General features: G+C 48.7%; 1 protein-coding gene and 1 long non-coding RNA gene across 2 annotated transcripts in view; one reads left to right on the top strand and one right to left on the bottom strand.

Moving 5' to 3' along the window:
* The window catches only part of LOC140418655 (uncharacterized), a 58,497-nt gene that overhangs the window by 39,217 nt on the left and 4,191 nt on the right, over nt 1-15,089 (bottom strand). The window contains exon 3 of the mRNA XM_072502218.1: nt 12,074-13,784. Coding sequence (XP_072358319.1) covers nt 12,074-12,840 — 767 coding nt within the window. The 5' untranslated portion in view covers nt 12,841-13,784. The remainder of the gene's footprint in view (nt 1-12,073; nt 13,785-15,089) is intronic.
* Nucleotides 1,186-14,971, top strand: LOC140418661 (uncharacterized). Its single transcript, XR_011945208.1, has 2 exons — nt 1,186-2,360; nt 13,972-14,971. It is a non-coding gene; the product is annotated as an uncharacterized lncRNA (long non-coding RNA).

Raw genomic sequence — 15,089 nt, 5'->3', positions numbered from 1 at the left:
AATATTTTCTGGTTAAAAGTTAATTGACGAAACAGAACATGGTTTAAAAAAACTAACAGAAAATTACTTGAGGATTAAAGACAACCAGAGTAAAAAGATGTTCACAATCTTCCGGTCCCAAATGGTTTTCCTTCAGCTCCTCTGTACTCCATTCCTACGACTCCGTGCTTTGGACACAGGGGCACTGAACCCTGGGGGTCGCATTACGATCAGACCCAGTCACCCCCCCCCCCCGATTAGTACGAGATCCGTTTCCCAGTCAGGCCTCCAGTGCCTTCCTGTGTATTAGTGGATAGGCCCCTTTATGCTCAGCTAAATTCAGCCCTCAGCTCCATCACCTGGCTGTCATTGACACGAGCGATACAGACAGAAAGGTGCCCGAGACTCAAATGGGAAGTCAATATTTGTGGATTGGAACCTCCATGCAGGTCAGCAAGAAAAAGAAATTGAATTCTCAGTCAACAAATTAAAGAATCACACAACGGACTTCACGTTTTATGACTTTTAATGCAACAAATAAACTAGAAGCTACTTTAACTTACACATAGAACTTTGCCCGTTTATAATATTAATAATAATCTTTATAATTGTCACAAGTAGGCTGACATTAACACTGCAATGAAGTTACTGTGAAAATCCCCTAGTCGCCACACTCAGGCGCCTGTTCGGGTACACTGAGGGAGAATTCAGGATGTCCAATTCACCTAACAAGCACATTGTGGGCAACACAGTAGCACAGTGGTCAGCACTGTTGCTTCACTGCTCCATTGTCACAGTTTTGATTCCCGGCTTGGGTCACTGTGTGGAGTCTGCACGTTCTCTCTGTGTCTGCGTGGGGTTCTCCCGCGTGCTCTGGTTTCCTCCCACAAGCCCCCAAAAACGTGCTGTTAGGTGAATTGGACATTCTGAATTCTCCATCTGTGTACCCTAACAGTCAACAGAGTGTGGTGACTACAGGCTTTTCACAGTATCTTCATTGCAGTGTTAATATAAGCCACCTTATGATAATAAAGATTATTATCTTTCAGGACTTGTGGGAGGAAACTGGAGCACCTGGCGGAAACCCACTCAGACACGGAGAACGTGCAGACTCAAGTGGGAATCGAACCTGGGACCCTGGCGCTGTGAAGCAACAGGGCTAACCACTGTGCTACCGTACCAAAGTTACACAATCTAAAGTCGCACTCCACGATTAGTTAGTCTGCCCTGGAAGTCGAAACTTAATTGTCTCAGAATCAGTCCAAAGTGATGATTCATTCCCGAGGATTTACTTCCGTTCTTTTCGCCGTCTGGCAGTCTTTAATCCCAGAACTGTCTTTCACAGGGAAAGATTAGCGAGCTGCCAGAAAACCGAGTGTAGGCACAAATAGGCCATTTTCTGGTTGGCAAGATGTCATGAGCGGTGTGTCACAGGGATCAGTGCTGGAACATCAACGTTTCACAATTCATATCAATGACTTTGATGACAGGACCAAAGGTATGGTCACTGAGTTTGTTGATGATGCAGGAAAAAAGGAAAAGGAGGTGGTGTTGCTCGGATAATAAGGGACGGCATCAGAACATTAGTAAGGGTGGATCTCAGATCAGGAATACAAAATGTGGAATGTGTTTGGGTGAAGCCAAGAAACAGCATGGGGCAGGAAACATTGGTAAGAGCTGTTGTAGGCCACCAAACAGCAGGGGTTGTGTGGGACATGGTATTAATCAGATTAGAGAAGCATGCAGAATGGGTAAAACATTAATGGGCACCATAAAATCTGCATATAGACTGGGTAAACCTAATGAGCACTAATGCTGTGGAGGACAAGTTTCCGGTGTGTGTGTTAGGGACAGTTATCTACAGCAGTAAGTTGAGGAACCAACTTGAGAACAGGCTTTTGTAGATTTAATATTATGCAATGATAAAGGGCTAATTGATAATCACGCTGAAAAATAACCTTTAGGGATGAGTGACCAGAATATTGAATATGAGGTATTCCAATCTGAAGCCAGAGTATTAAGTTTGAAGGAAATTATGAAGGTAGAAGGGACAAATTAGCTGAGGTGGATTGGGGTAAATACATTAAAAGGTGTGACAGTCCACAGGCAATGGATAGACTTTCAATAATTATTACACAATTTACATTCCTTCAAGGCTGAAGAACCCCAAAACATCAAGAGAACCGTGACTACCAGAGGAAGTGAAATATTGGATAAGATTGAAAGAAAAGGCTGATAAAGTTATCAGAAATAATAATAAACCTGAGGATTGGGAGGATTTTATAATACAGCAAAGGACCAAGATACTGAGAAAGCGAGGGAGAATAGAATATGAATGTGAACCAGCAAAATACATACAAATGGACTAAAAGCTTCTGTAGGTACGTAAAAAGGAAACGTTTGGCTCAGACAAAGGTTTGTCCATTCAGATAGAGCCAGGAGAATTTAGAATGAGGAATAACGATCTCTACAGCCACCTCATTCCAACACTGGGATGTAGATCATCAGCATTTGGGGATTTATTCACTCCTAACCCCATTAATTTCTCCAGTACTACTTTTTCACTAATTCTTATCTCTTCCAGACCCTTGTGTTCACGAGGCCCTTGGGTCTCTAGTGTTTTGGGGAAATTTTTGCATCTTCCTCTGTGAAGACGGACACACATTGTTTAGTTTCTCTGCCATTTCCTCATTCCCTATTATGAACTGTCCTGTCTCTGCCTGGAATGGACACATTTGTCTTTGACAATCTTTTCCTTTTTACATACCGATGGAAGCTTTTCCAGTCGTTTTTTATGTTTCTCCCCAGTTTGCTCTCATATTATATTTTGCTTTATCTGTTTCTTGGTCCTCCTTTGCTGAATTCTCACGGAAATTCCCAATCCTCAGGTTTCCTACTATTTTGACCAGGTTGTGAGCCTCTTCCATTGATCTGATGGGATCTTTAACTTTTCTTGTTCGCCGCGGTTACATTTTTTTTCCTGTTGGAATGATTTTTGTTCCTTAAAGGAATCTATATTTGTTGTACATATGTGAAATAAAAGTCCAAAAATCCCAGAGGACCATAGGCAGCTCTCCCTTTGACAGAGAGAGCTGACTGGTGGTGATTTAACCCGAGGGTCAGCACACCTCAGGCGAGGGGCTTGGTTGAGAAGGCGGGGCCTTCATGAATAAACTCAGCCTGTACGGGAGTTGAATCCTCACTGTAGGCCTTGCTCTGCATCACAAACCAGTCATCCTGCCAACTGAGCAAACCGACCCCCTGATAAATATGTAATAATTCCTTCAATATTTTTTTTTAATAAGCAATTTTATTGAGGTATTTTTTGGCATTGTAAACAACAATATAAACAATTTACATGGAACAATACAACTCCCATCACCCCAGGACCTGCCTAATTGACACCCCCCCCACACTTCTGCTGACGATTAATTTTCCGCGAAGAAGTCAATGAATGGTTGCCACCTCCGGGCGAACCCCAAGAGTGACCCTCTCAGGGCCAACTTAATTTTCTCCAGGCAGAGAAAGCTCACCATGTACGATAGCCAGGTCTCCGACTTCAGGGGCTTTGAGTCCCTCCAAGCTAGCAGTATTCATCTCCGGGCTACCAGGGAAGCAAAGGCTAGAACGTCCGCCTCTTTCTCCTGGACTCCCGGGTCCTCCGACACCGCAAAAATCGCCACATCTGGACTCGGCGCCACCCTTGTTTTTAATACCTTGGACATGACGTCAGCAAACCCCTGCCAGTATCCCCTAAGTTTTGGACTCGCCCACAACATGGGAACATGGTTCGCTGGTCCTCCCGCACATTTTGCGCACCTGTCCTCTACCCCAAAGAATCTGCTCATCCGGGCCACTGTCATGTGGGCCCGGTGGACCACCTTGAATTGGATCAGGCTAAGCTTGGCGCATGCTGCGGTCGCGTTGACTCTACTCAATGCGTCCGCCCATAAGCCATCCTCCATCTTACCTCCAAACTCCTCCTCCCACTTACGCTTCAGCTCCTCTGTCTGCGTCTCCTTTGCCTCCATGAGTACTTTGTAGATGTCAGAGACGCTCCCCTCCCCCACCCATCCTCTGGAAACTACCCTGACCTGGATCCCCCTTAGTGGCAGGAGTGGGAAGGATGGTATCTGTCTGTGCAGAAAGTCCCGCACCTGTAGATATCTGAAATTGTTCCCCCCCAGGATTGGCAGCTAAACGTTCCAGGATTTAGATGTTTCAGGCGGGATAGAGGGGGATGTAAAAGGGGAGGCGGAGTTGCGCTACTTGTTCAGGAGAGTATCACAGCTATACAGCGAGAGGACACCTCAGAGGGCAGTGAGGCTATATGGGTAGAGATCAGGAATAAGAAGGGTGCAGTCACAATGTTGGGGGTATACTACAGGCCTCCCAACAGCCAGCGGGAGATAGAGGAGCAGATAGGTAGACAGATTTTGGAAAAGAGTAAAAACAACAGGGTTGTGGTGATGGGAGACTTCAACTTCCCCAATATTGACTGGGACTCACTTAGTGCCAGGGGCTTAGACGGGGCAGAGTTTGTAAGGAGCATCCAGGAGGGCTTCTTAAAACAATATGTAAACAGTCCAACTAGGGAAGAGGCGGTACTGGACCTGGTATTGGGGAATGAGCCCGGCCAGGTGGTAGATGTTTCAGTAGGGGAGCATTTCGGTAACAGTGACCACAATTCAGTAAGTTTTAAAGTACTGGTGGACAAGGATAAGAGTGGTCCGAGGATGAATGTGCTAAATTGGGGGAAGGCTAATTATAACAATATTAGGCGGGAACTGAAGAGCATAGATTGGGGGCGGATGTTTGAGGGCAAATCAACATCTGACATGTGGGAGGCTTTCAAGTGTCAGTTGATAGGAATACAGGACAGGCATGTTCCTGTGAGGAAGAAAGACAAATACGGCAATTTTCGGGAACCTTGGATGACGAATGATATTGTAGGCCTCGTCAAAAAGAAAAAGGAGGCATTTGTCAGGGCTAAAAGGCTAGGAACAGACGAAGCCTGTGTGGCATATAAGGAAAGTAGGAAGGAACTTAAGCAGGGAGTCAGGAGGGCTAGAAGGGGTCATGAAAAGTCATTGGCAAATAGGGTTAAGGAAAATCCCAAGGCTTTTTACACTTACATAAAAAGCAAGAGGGTAGCCAGGGAAAGGGTTGGCCCACTGAAGGATAGGCAAGGGAATCTATGTGTGGAGCCAGAGGAAATGGGCGAGGTACTAAATGAATACTTTGCATCAGTATTCACCAAAGAGAAGGAATTGGTAGATGTTGAGTCTGGAGAAGGGGGTGTAGATAGCCTGGGTCACATTGTGATCCAAAAAGACGAGGTGTTGGGTGTCTTAAAAAATATTAAGGTAGATAAGTCCCCAGGGCCGGATGGGATCTACCCCAGAATACTGAAGGAGGCTGGAGAGGAAATTGCTGAGGCCTTGACAGAAATCTTTGGATCCTCGCTGTCTTCAGGGGATGTCCCGGAGGACTGGAGAATAGCCAATGTTGTTCCTCTGTTTAAGAAGGGTGGCAGGGATAATCCCGGGAACTACAGGCCGGTGAGCCTTACTTCAGTGGTAGGGAAATTACTGGAGAGAATTCTTCGAGACAGGATCTACTCCCATTTGGAAGCAAATGGACGTATTAGTGAGAGGCAGCACGGTTTTGTGAAGGGGAGGTCGTGTCTCACTAACTTGATAGAGTTTTTCGAGGAGGTCACTAAGATGATTGATGCAGGTAGGGCAGTAGATGTTGTCTATATGGACTTCAGTAAGGCCTTTGACAAGGTCCCTCATGGTAGACTAGTACAAAAGGTGAAGTCACACGGGATCAGGGGTGAACTGGCAAGGTGGATACAGAACTGGCTAGGCCATAGAAGGCAGAGGGTAGCAATGGAGGGATGCTTTTCTAATTGGAGGGCTGTGACCAGTGGTGTTCCACAGGGATCAGTGCTGGGACCTTTGCTCTTTGTAGTATATATAAATGATTTGGAGGAAAATGTAACTGGTCTGATTAGTAAGTTTGCAGACGACACAAAGGTTGGTGGAATTGCGGATAGCGATGAGGACTGTCTGAGGATACAGCAGGATTTAGATTGTCTGGAGACTTGGGCGGAGAGATGGCAGATGGAGTTTAACCTGGACAAATGTGAGGTAATGCATTTTGGAAGGGCTAATGCAGGTAGGGAATATACAGTGAATGGTAGAACCCTCAAGAGTATTGAAAGTCAAAGAGATCTAGGAGTACAGGTCCACAGATCACTGAAAGGGGCTACACAGGTGGAGAAGGTAGTCAAGAAGGCATACGGCATGCTTGCCTTCATTGGCCGGGGCATTGAGTATAAGAATTGGCAAGTCATGTTGCAGCTGTATAGAACCTTAGTTAGGCCACACTTGGAGTATAGTGTTCAATTCTGGTCGCCACACTACCAGAAGGATGTGGAGGCTTTAGAGAGGGTGCAGAAGAGATTTACCAGAATGTTGCCTGGTATGGAGGGCATAAGCTATGAGGAGCGATTGAATAAACTCGGTTTGTTCTCACTGGAACGAAGGAGGTTGAGGGGCGACCTGATAGAGGTATACAAAATTATGAGGGGCATAGACAGAGTGGATAGTCAGAGGCTTTTCCCCAGGGTAGAGGGGTCAATTACTAGGGGGCATAGGTTTAAGGTGAGAGGGGCAAAGTTTAGAGTAGATGTACGAGGCAAGTTTTTTACGCAGAGGGTAGTGGGTGCCTGGAACTCACTACCGGAGGAGGTAGTGGAGGCAGGGACGATAGGGACATTTAAGGGGCATCTTGACAAATATATGAATAGGATGGGAATAGAAGGATACGGACCCAGGAAGTGTAGAAGATTGTAGTTTAGTCGGGCAGTATGGTCGGCACGGGCTTGGAGGGCCGAAGGGCCTGTTCCTGTGCTGTACATTTCTTTGTTCTTTGTTCTTTGTTCTCACCAACCTAAATTTCTCCTCCAGAGACCTCATGCTCGGAAAGCTCCCTTCTATGAACAAATCCCCCATCCTCTCAATCCCCGCCCTCCACCATATTCGGAACCCCCCCATCCATGCTCGCCAGGTCAAACCGATGATTATCATAAATTGGGGACCAGACCGATGCTCCCACATATCTCCTCCATTGTCCCCAAACTCTCAGGGCAGCCTCCACTACGGGGCTGGTGGAGTACCGCGCTGGCGGGAACGGCAGAGGCACCGTTACCAACGCCCCCAGACTGGTGCTTTTACACGAAGCCGCCTCCATCCGCTCCCAGGCTGACCCCGCCCCCACCACCCACTTCCTAATCATGGCTATGTTAGCCGCCCAGTAATAGTTACTAAAATTCGACAGCGCCAGCTCCCCCTCTCCCCGACTCCGCTCGGGCATCGCCTTCCTCACTCGCGGTCAAAAGCCTTTTCCACATCCATCGCAACTACTACCTCCACCGCCCACACAAAGCCCATGATAATTTTGTTGACCCGCTTAAAAAAGGACCACGGAATGAAGATGGGGAGACATACAAACAGAAATCTCGAGAGGACCGTCATTTTCACCATCTACACTCTCCCAGCTAGCGACAATGGGAGTGCATCCTATCTCCGAAAGTCGCCCCGCATTTGCTCTACTAAACGGGACAAGTTCAATGTAGGCAACCGGCCCCAGTCCCACGTCACTTGTATACCTAGATATCTAAAACTGTCCCCTACCTAAACGGCAGCTCACCCAGTCACCTCCCCTGACCCCTCGCCTGAATTACGAACATCTCGCTTGTCCCCATATTTAGTTTGTACCCCGAGAACTGGCCACATTCCCCTTATATTCCCATAATTTCGTCCATCCCCTCTATTGGATCCGAAACGTATAGGAGCAGGTCGTCGGCATAAAGCGAGACTCTTGTGTTCCACCCCCCACACCGGACCAGCCCCTTCCAACTACTTGAAGCTCTCAGAGCAATTGCCAGTGGCTCTATAGCTAATGTGAGCAACAGTGGGGAGAGGAGGCATCCCTGTCTCGTCCCCCGGTGCAATCTATAGTCAGAAGTTGTCCCATTCATCCGTATACTTGCCACAGGAGCCTGGTACAGCAGCCTGACCCAGTCGATAAAGCCCCTCCCAAATCCGAATCGTCCCAGTACCTCCCATAAATAATCCCACTCAACCCGGTCAAAAGCCTTTTCCGCATCCATCGCAACTGCTACCTCCACCTCCCTACTTTCCGGGGGCCTTCTTACATTGGCCACCAACTGCCTGCCCTTAACAAACCCCGTCTGGTCCTCCATGATAACGTCCGGCACACAATCCTCAATCCTGGAGGACAAAATTTTGGCCAGCAGTTTGGCATCCACATTCAGCAGGGATATCGGCCTGTAAGACCCACATAACTCCGGGTTCTTGTCCCGTTTCAGAATCAACAAAATTGTGGCCTGTGACATCGTCGGGGACAGAACCCCTCTGTCCCTTGCCTCATTGAAAACCTTGACCAGCCCCAATATCCCGGAGAACTTTTTATAGAATGCCGTTGGGTACCCGTCTGGCCCTGCTTTACCCGACTTCATGGCCTTCAAGCCCTCCAATATCTTTTCCACCCTGATCAGGGCCCCTAGCCCTTTTACCAGCTCCCTACCCACGTTTGGGAAAGTCAGCCCCTCCAAGAAACGTTTCATCTTCTCCGGCCCCGTGGGGGGCTCCGACCTGTACAGCCTACTATAGAAGTCCTGAATGCCTTGTTCACCCCTGCCGAATCTCCCACCAAGTTCCCCTCCCCATCAATTACTTTCCCTATTTCCCGAGCTGCCTCCCTCTTTCTGAGTTGCTGTGCAAGCATTCTGCTGGCTTTCTCCCAGTGTTCGTAGATCGCTGCCCTTGCCTTTCTAAGCTGCTCCACTGCCTTCCCTGTGGTCAGCACGCCAAGCTCAGCCTGCAGCCTCCGCCGTTCCCTTAAAAGCTCTGCCCCCGGGGTCTCCGCGTATCTCCTATCTATCTGCAAAATCTCCTTTACCAGTCGGTCCGTCTCTGCCCTATCTGTCCTATCCCTGTAGGCCCGGATCAAAATCAGCTCCCCTCTCACCACTGCCTTCAGCGCCTCACAGGCCACCGCTGCTGAGACTTCCCCCATGTCATTTACCTGCAGGTAATTTTGCATGCATTTCCTCAGCCTTTCGCTCACCGCTTCATCCGCCAACAGCCCTACATTTAACCTCCATTGCGGGCGCTGATAACCTTCTTCACTAACCTGCAGTTCAACCCAATGTGGAGCATGATCAGAGACAGTAGTCGCCGAATACCCCGCATCCACCACCCCCGCCAATAAAGCCCTGCTCAAGATGAAGAAATCGATCCGGGGATAAACCTTATGTACGTGGGAGTAGAAAGAGAACTCCTTCACCGTCAGCTGCCTAAATCTCCATGGATCCACCGCCCCCCGCACCACCCCCCCCCCCACCCCCCCCCCATCTGCTCCATGAACCCTTTCAGTTCCTTTGCCGTTGATGGCACCCTACCCGTTTTTGAAAACGACCGATCCAGACCGGGATCGATAACTGTATTAAAGTCCCCTCCCATGACCAACTTGTGCGAGTCCAGGTCAGGTATCTTCCCCAACTCCTCTTTATAAATTCCACGTCATCCCAATTTGCCCCATACACGTTAACCAAAACTACCTTCATCTCTTCCAGCTTACCACTAACCATAAAATAATGACCTCCCCATCCAAAACTATGCTGCCCACCTCAAATAGCACCCGCTTGTTAATCAAAATTGCGACCCCTCCAGTCTTTGTGTCTGGCGCCGCGCCTCCTCCAGCCCACCCCCCGGCAGCCCCGACCTCCACTCTGTCCCTCAACCCAAGTCCCTCCCTCATCAGCAGAACAACTACCCCCCTTCCCCTCTCCCAGCAACAACACTCTGTAACCTAACCCATGCCATAAACTAACCATATACCCCCCCCCCCCCCACTTTGCTTCCGTGAGCTAGCTCACCCAGCTAGCTTGGTGGCCCTCGCCTCCGGCGCCAGATAGTCTCCCATCTATTGTTCCCTCCCTCCCCTCATCCAAACAACTTCTCTCATCTAGCCGTCCCCAAACAATCACCCAGTTAAAAGAAAATCCCACAGTAGTGCAATTCAAAGTAATTCAAAGTAAAAGGCACTGCCACCACCCCCACCAGAACAAAGAAACAAATAACTTACTTCCCCCTTCTTAAACAGAACTCAAATACAGAAGAGAAAAAAGACAAACAGGCATCAAAAAGTTACATCGTAGTTCAAAAAGTTCTGAGTTCGCCATCAGCCCTTTTCTTTTCACAAAGTCCATTGCGTCCTCGGACGACTCGAAATAATGGTGCTGGTCCCCATATGTGACCCAGAGACGAGCCGGATACAACAACCCAAACTTCACCTGCTTCTTAAAAAAGATTGCCTTGATTTGGTTGAAGCTGGCCCTCTTCCTGGCCACCTCCACGCTCAGGTCCTGGTAAACGTACAGGATACCATTGTCCCGCTTACAGCTCCGCGTACGCTTGGCCCACTGAAGAATACATTCCTTGTCAAGGAACCTGTAGAACCTAACTACCATCGCCCTCGGAGGGTCCCCCGCTGCGGCTTCCTTGCCAGCGCTCTGTATGCCTTGTCCACCTCCACGTCGGGGAAATGCCCCATCTCCCAGAAGCTTCTGAGACATACCCGCGACGTATGTGCCAGCATCAGCTCCCTCAGTCCCCTCCGCGAGTCCAACGATTCTTAAGTTCTGCCGGCGGAACTTATTCTCCAGGTCCTCTACCTTCTCCAGAAGCCTTTTCTGCTGATCCTTCAGCATCCCCACCTCCAGCTCCACCACCGTTTGGTGCTCCTCCTGATCGCTAGCACTTTCTCCAGCTTCTGGATCGCCCGATCCTGGGCGTCCAATCTGTGTTCCAGCCGATCAATCGACTCTTTTATCGGATGTAGCCAGTCCTGTGTCTGCCTTGCAAAGCCATCCTGGATGACCTGCATCAACTGCTCCGTTGATGGCTGGGCCGTCACACCAGGGGTCCAGTCATCAGCCATGTTGTCTTCTGCTGCAGCTTCAACCCAGCCCTTGCTTGTCTTCTTATTTCTGCCTTTTGTGCACGTCTGGTTCTTTTTCCAAACACACCAATATGTGGAAACAGTGCCCAATTGCCTCCACCTTAGAGTTTAGCATGTAAAACCGAAAAAAAGTCAGGGGGAAAGGTCCAAATGTCCAGCCACAGCGGGAGCCACCAAATGTGCGACTTACTCCCTCATAGCCGCCACAGGAATTCATAATTCCTTAAATATTAGGTATTCTCTGCACCAATCAGTTTCCCAGTCCACCTCAGACAAACTGACCCTCACCTTGAACATAGAACATAACAGAGCAGAAGGAGGCCATTCAACCCATCGAGTCTGCACCAACCCACTTAGTCCCTCATTTCCACCCTATCCCCGTAACCCAATAACCCCTCCTAACCTTTTTGGTCACTAAGGGCAATTTATCATGGCCAATCCACCTAACCTGCACGTCTTTGGATTGTGGGAGGAAACCGGAGCACCCGGAGGAAACCCACGCAGACACGGGGAGAACGTGCAGATTCCACACGACAGTGACCCAGCAGGGAATCGAACCTGGGACCCTGGCGCTGTGAAGCCACAGTGCTAATCACTTGTGCTACCCTAATCCTGACATCCTGATAGTTTTCTTCTGTAACGCACAAATAAATGGAACCATGTAACCACCAGGGTCCATCTCCATGCCAACGTGGCCCGCTTTGAGGGGTTTGAAACAGAAATGGAAAATAAATATTTTCAACTTCCAAACACGCTTTCATTCTGCGATCCTTGTGCAATTTGAAGCCAGGTATTAGCAACAAGGCTCAAAGAGCATCAGCCCACTGGAGGCAAAGTGGTGAGACCGGCCAGTCCAGCAGAAAGAAACCCTCCGACCATCCCCACTGACCACCTGTCAGAATGAACAAAATGCAGTCCTGGGTGTAGAGCAGAAACAATAACAGCAGAATCCAACCTCTGGAATCGATTGTGAAACTGTTGGTGTCACAGCAGGTCCGATCAAGCATGCAATCCCGTCTCACATTGAGAGTTGGACGGCCTTTCCCCAGTGTGAACTCGCTGGTGTCTCCGCAGGGTGGATAACCGAGAGAATCCCTTCCCACACTGAGAGCAGGTGAACGGCCTCTCCCCAATGTGAACTTGCTGATGTCTCCGCAGGGTGCATGAATCACTGAATCCCTTCCCACACTGAGAGCAGGTGAGTGGCCTCTCCCCAGTGTGAACTCGCTGATGGATACGCAGGGTGGATGAAGTAATGAATCCCTTCCCACACTGAGAGCAGGTGAATGGCCTCTCCCCAGTGTGAACTCGCTGATGGATCCGCAGAGTGCATGATAAACGGAACCCTTTCCCACATTGAGGGCAGGTGAATGGCTTCTCCCCAGTGTGAATTCGCTGATGTTTCCGCAGGGTGGATGAAGTAATGAATCCCTTTCCACACTGAGAGCAGGTGAATGGTCTCTCCCCATTGTGAACTCGCTGGTGGGTCCGCAGGGTGGATATCTCAGTAAATCCTTTCCCACACTTTGAGCAGGTGAATGGTTTCTCCCCAGTGTGAACTCGCTGGTGAGTCCGCAGGCTGGATAACAGAGTGAATCCGTTCCCACACTGAGAGCAGGTGAATGGCCTCTCCCCAGTGTGAATTTGCTGGTGTCTCTGCAGGCTGGAGGACTGAGTGAATCCTTTCCCACACATAGAGCAGGTGAATGGCCTCTCCCCAGTGTGACTGCGTCGATGGGTCTCCAGCTCAGATGGGGCTCGGAATCCCTTCCCACAGTCCCCACATTTCCACGGTTTCTCCATGTTATGGGTCTCCTCGTGTCTCTGCAGGTTGGATGATCTATTGAAGCCTCTTCCACAGACACAACATGGGTATGGTCTCTCCTCACTGTGAATGTTATGTTTATTCAGGCTGTGTAACTGGTTAAAGCTCTTTCCACAGTAAGTTCACTGGAACTCTCTGTTTGGAGTCTGCACGTTCTCCCCGTGACTGAGTGGGTTTCCTCCGGGTGCTCTGGTTTCCTCCCACAGTCCAAAGACGTGCAGGTTAGGTGGATTGGCCTTGATAAATTGCCCTTAGTGTCGGAAAAGGTTGGGTGGAGTTATTGGGTTACGGTGATAGGGTGAAAGTGTGGGCTTAGGCAGGGTGATCTTTTGAAGGGCCGGTGCAGACTCGATGGGCCAAACGGCCTCCTTCTGCACTGTAAATTCTGGGAGTCTATGAACTCTCTCACCCGGGTGTGTGTTGTGTGGGTCTTGGTGTTTTTCCAATCAAACTGATGTTTACACAGTCAGTTCACTGCAACTCTCTCACTCGGGTGTGTGTTGTGTGGGTCTCGGTCCTTTTCCTGTCACACTGATGTTTCCACGGTCAGTTCACTGGAACACTCTCACTCGGGTGTGTGTTGTGTGGGTCTCGGTGTTTTTCCTGTCACACTGATGTTTCCACGGTCAGTTCACTGGAACACTCTCACTCGGGTGTGTGTTGTGTGGGTCTCGGTGCTTTTCCAGTCACACTGATGTTTCCACAGTCAGTTCACTGGAACACTCTCACTCGGGTGTGTGTTGTGTGGGTCTCGGTGTTTTTCCTGTCACGCTGATGTTTGAAATCTTTAGCTGTCAGTTCGGGAAAACATTTCACCTTCTCGATTCAAAGGCGGGAGATAGTGAGGTTCCAGGGAATCGAGTGACTATCAGATCGAGACTTGATGTTTGAGATTTCTGTCTGTAATTCCTCGTCTAATATCCTGTAAAAACAATTTACAAAACTCATCACTGTCAGTACAGGATAGAAACTCAGAACAGACAATTCTAGTTTCTATGTCACATTTTTTCCTCTCTTATTCCCTGAAAGCTGAAAATCTCCATCCCACACAATCTCCCTCTATTCTCACTCTGCTGTATCTAATATTCACCCTCCCTATTCTCCTGAAGGTGCTGATTCAGGCTGATTGACAAATCCAAGCTCACAGCTTCCTGTCCAGGAGACCACAACAAATATGAGCTGCAGTCGGCCATTCGGCCCATCGAGCCTGCTGAACCATTCAATGGGATCATTGGCTGATCTACCTCAGCACCGTTTTCACACACTATCCATCATATCCCTCGACATCTTCAATACCTACAGGAGGGACATAGAGAACCAAGTGGAGTGGCGTAACAACAACAATCTCTCCCTAAATGTCAGCAAAACTAAAGAGCTGGTCATTGACTTCAGCGAAGCATCGTACACACCCCTGTCTGCATCAATGGTTCGACGTGGAGATGGTTGACAGCTTCAAATTCCTAGGTGTGCACATCACCAACAATCTGTCCTGGACCACCCACGCCGACTCTACGACCAAGAAAGCACAACAGTGTCTATACTTTCTCAGGAAATTAAGGAAATTCAGCATGTCCACATTAACTCTTACCAACTTTTACAGATGCACCATAGAAAGGATCCCATCTGGCTGCATCACAGCCTAGTATGGCAACTGCTTGGTCCAAGATCATAAGAACCTACAGAGAATCGCGAACACAGCCCAGACCATCACACGAACCTGCCTCCCATCCACTGACTCTGTCTACACCTCCCTCTGCCTTGGGAAAGTGGGCAGCATAATCAAAGACCCCTCCCATCCGGGTTATTCTCTCTTCCAACTTCTCCCATCAGAGAAAAGTCTGAGAACACGCACTAACAGGTTCAACAACAGTTTCTTCCCCGTTGTTACCAGACTCCTGAATGATCCTCTTATGGACTGAACTGATCTCTTCACACATCTTCTCTACTGAGTAGGAATGCACTGTGTATGCTCACCCCTTGCCTCTGTATTTATGTAGGTCCTATGGGTTTATTTCATGTATGGAACGATCTTTATGGACTGTCCGCAGAACAATACTTTTCACTGTACCTCGGCACACGTGACAATAAATAAAACCAATCAATCAATAATCTATCTCGTAACCTAACCCCCGTAGTCCAGGTATCGTGGTGTATCGTTTTAGTAAATCTATATTGCACTCCCTCCAAGGCCACAATATCGTCCCGAAGGTGTGGTGCCCAGAATGGC

This window comes from Scyliorhinus torazame, chromosome 5 (genome assembly GCF_047496885.1).
Source record: "Scyliorhinus torazame isolate Kashiwa2021f chromosome 5, sScyTor2.1, whole genome shotgun sequence".
NCBI classification, from domain to species: Eukaryota; Metazoa; Chordata; class Chondrichthyes; order Carcharhiniformes; family Scyliorhinidae; genus Scyliorhinus; species Scyliorhinus torazame.
This window is presented reverse-complemented; position numbering and strand designations above follow the sequence as displayed.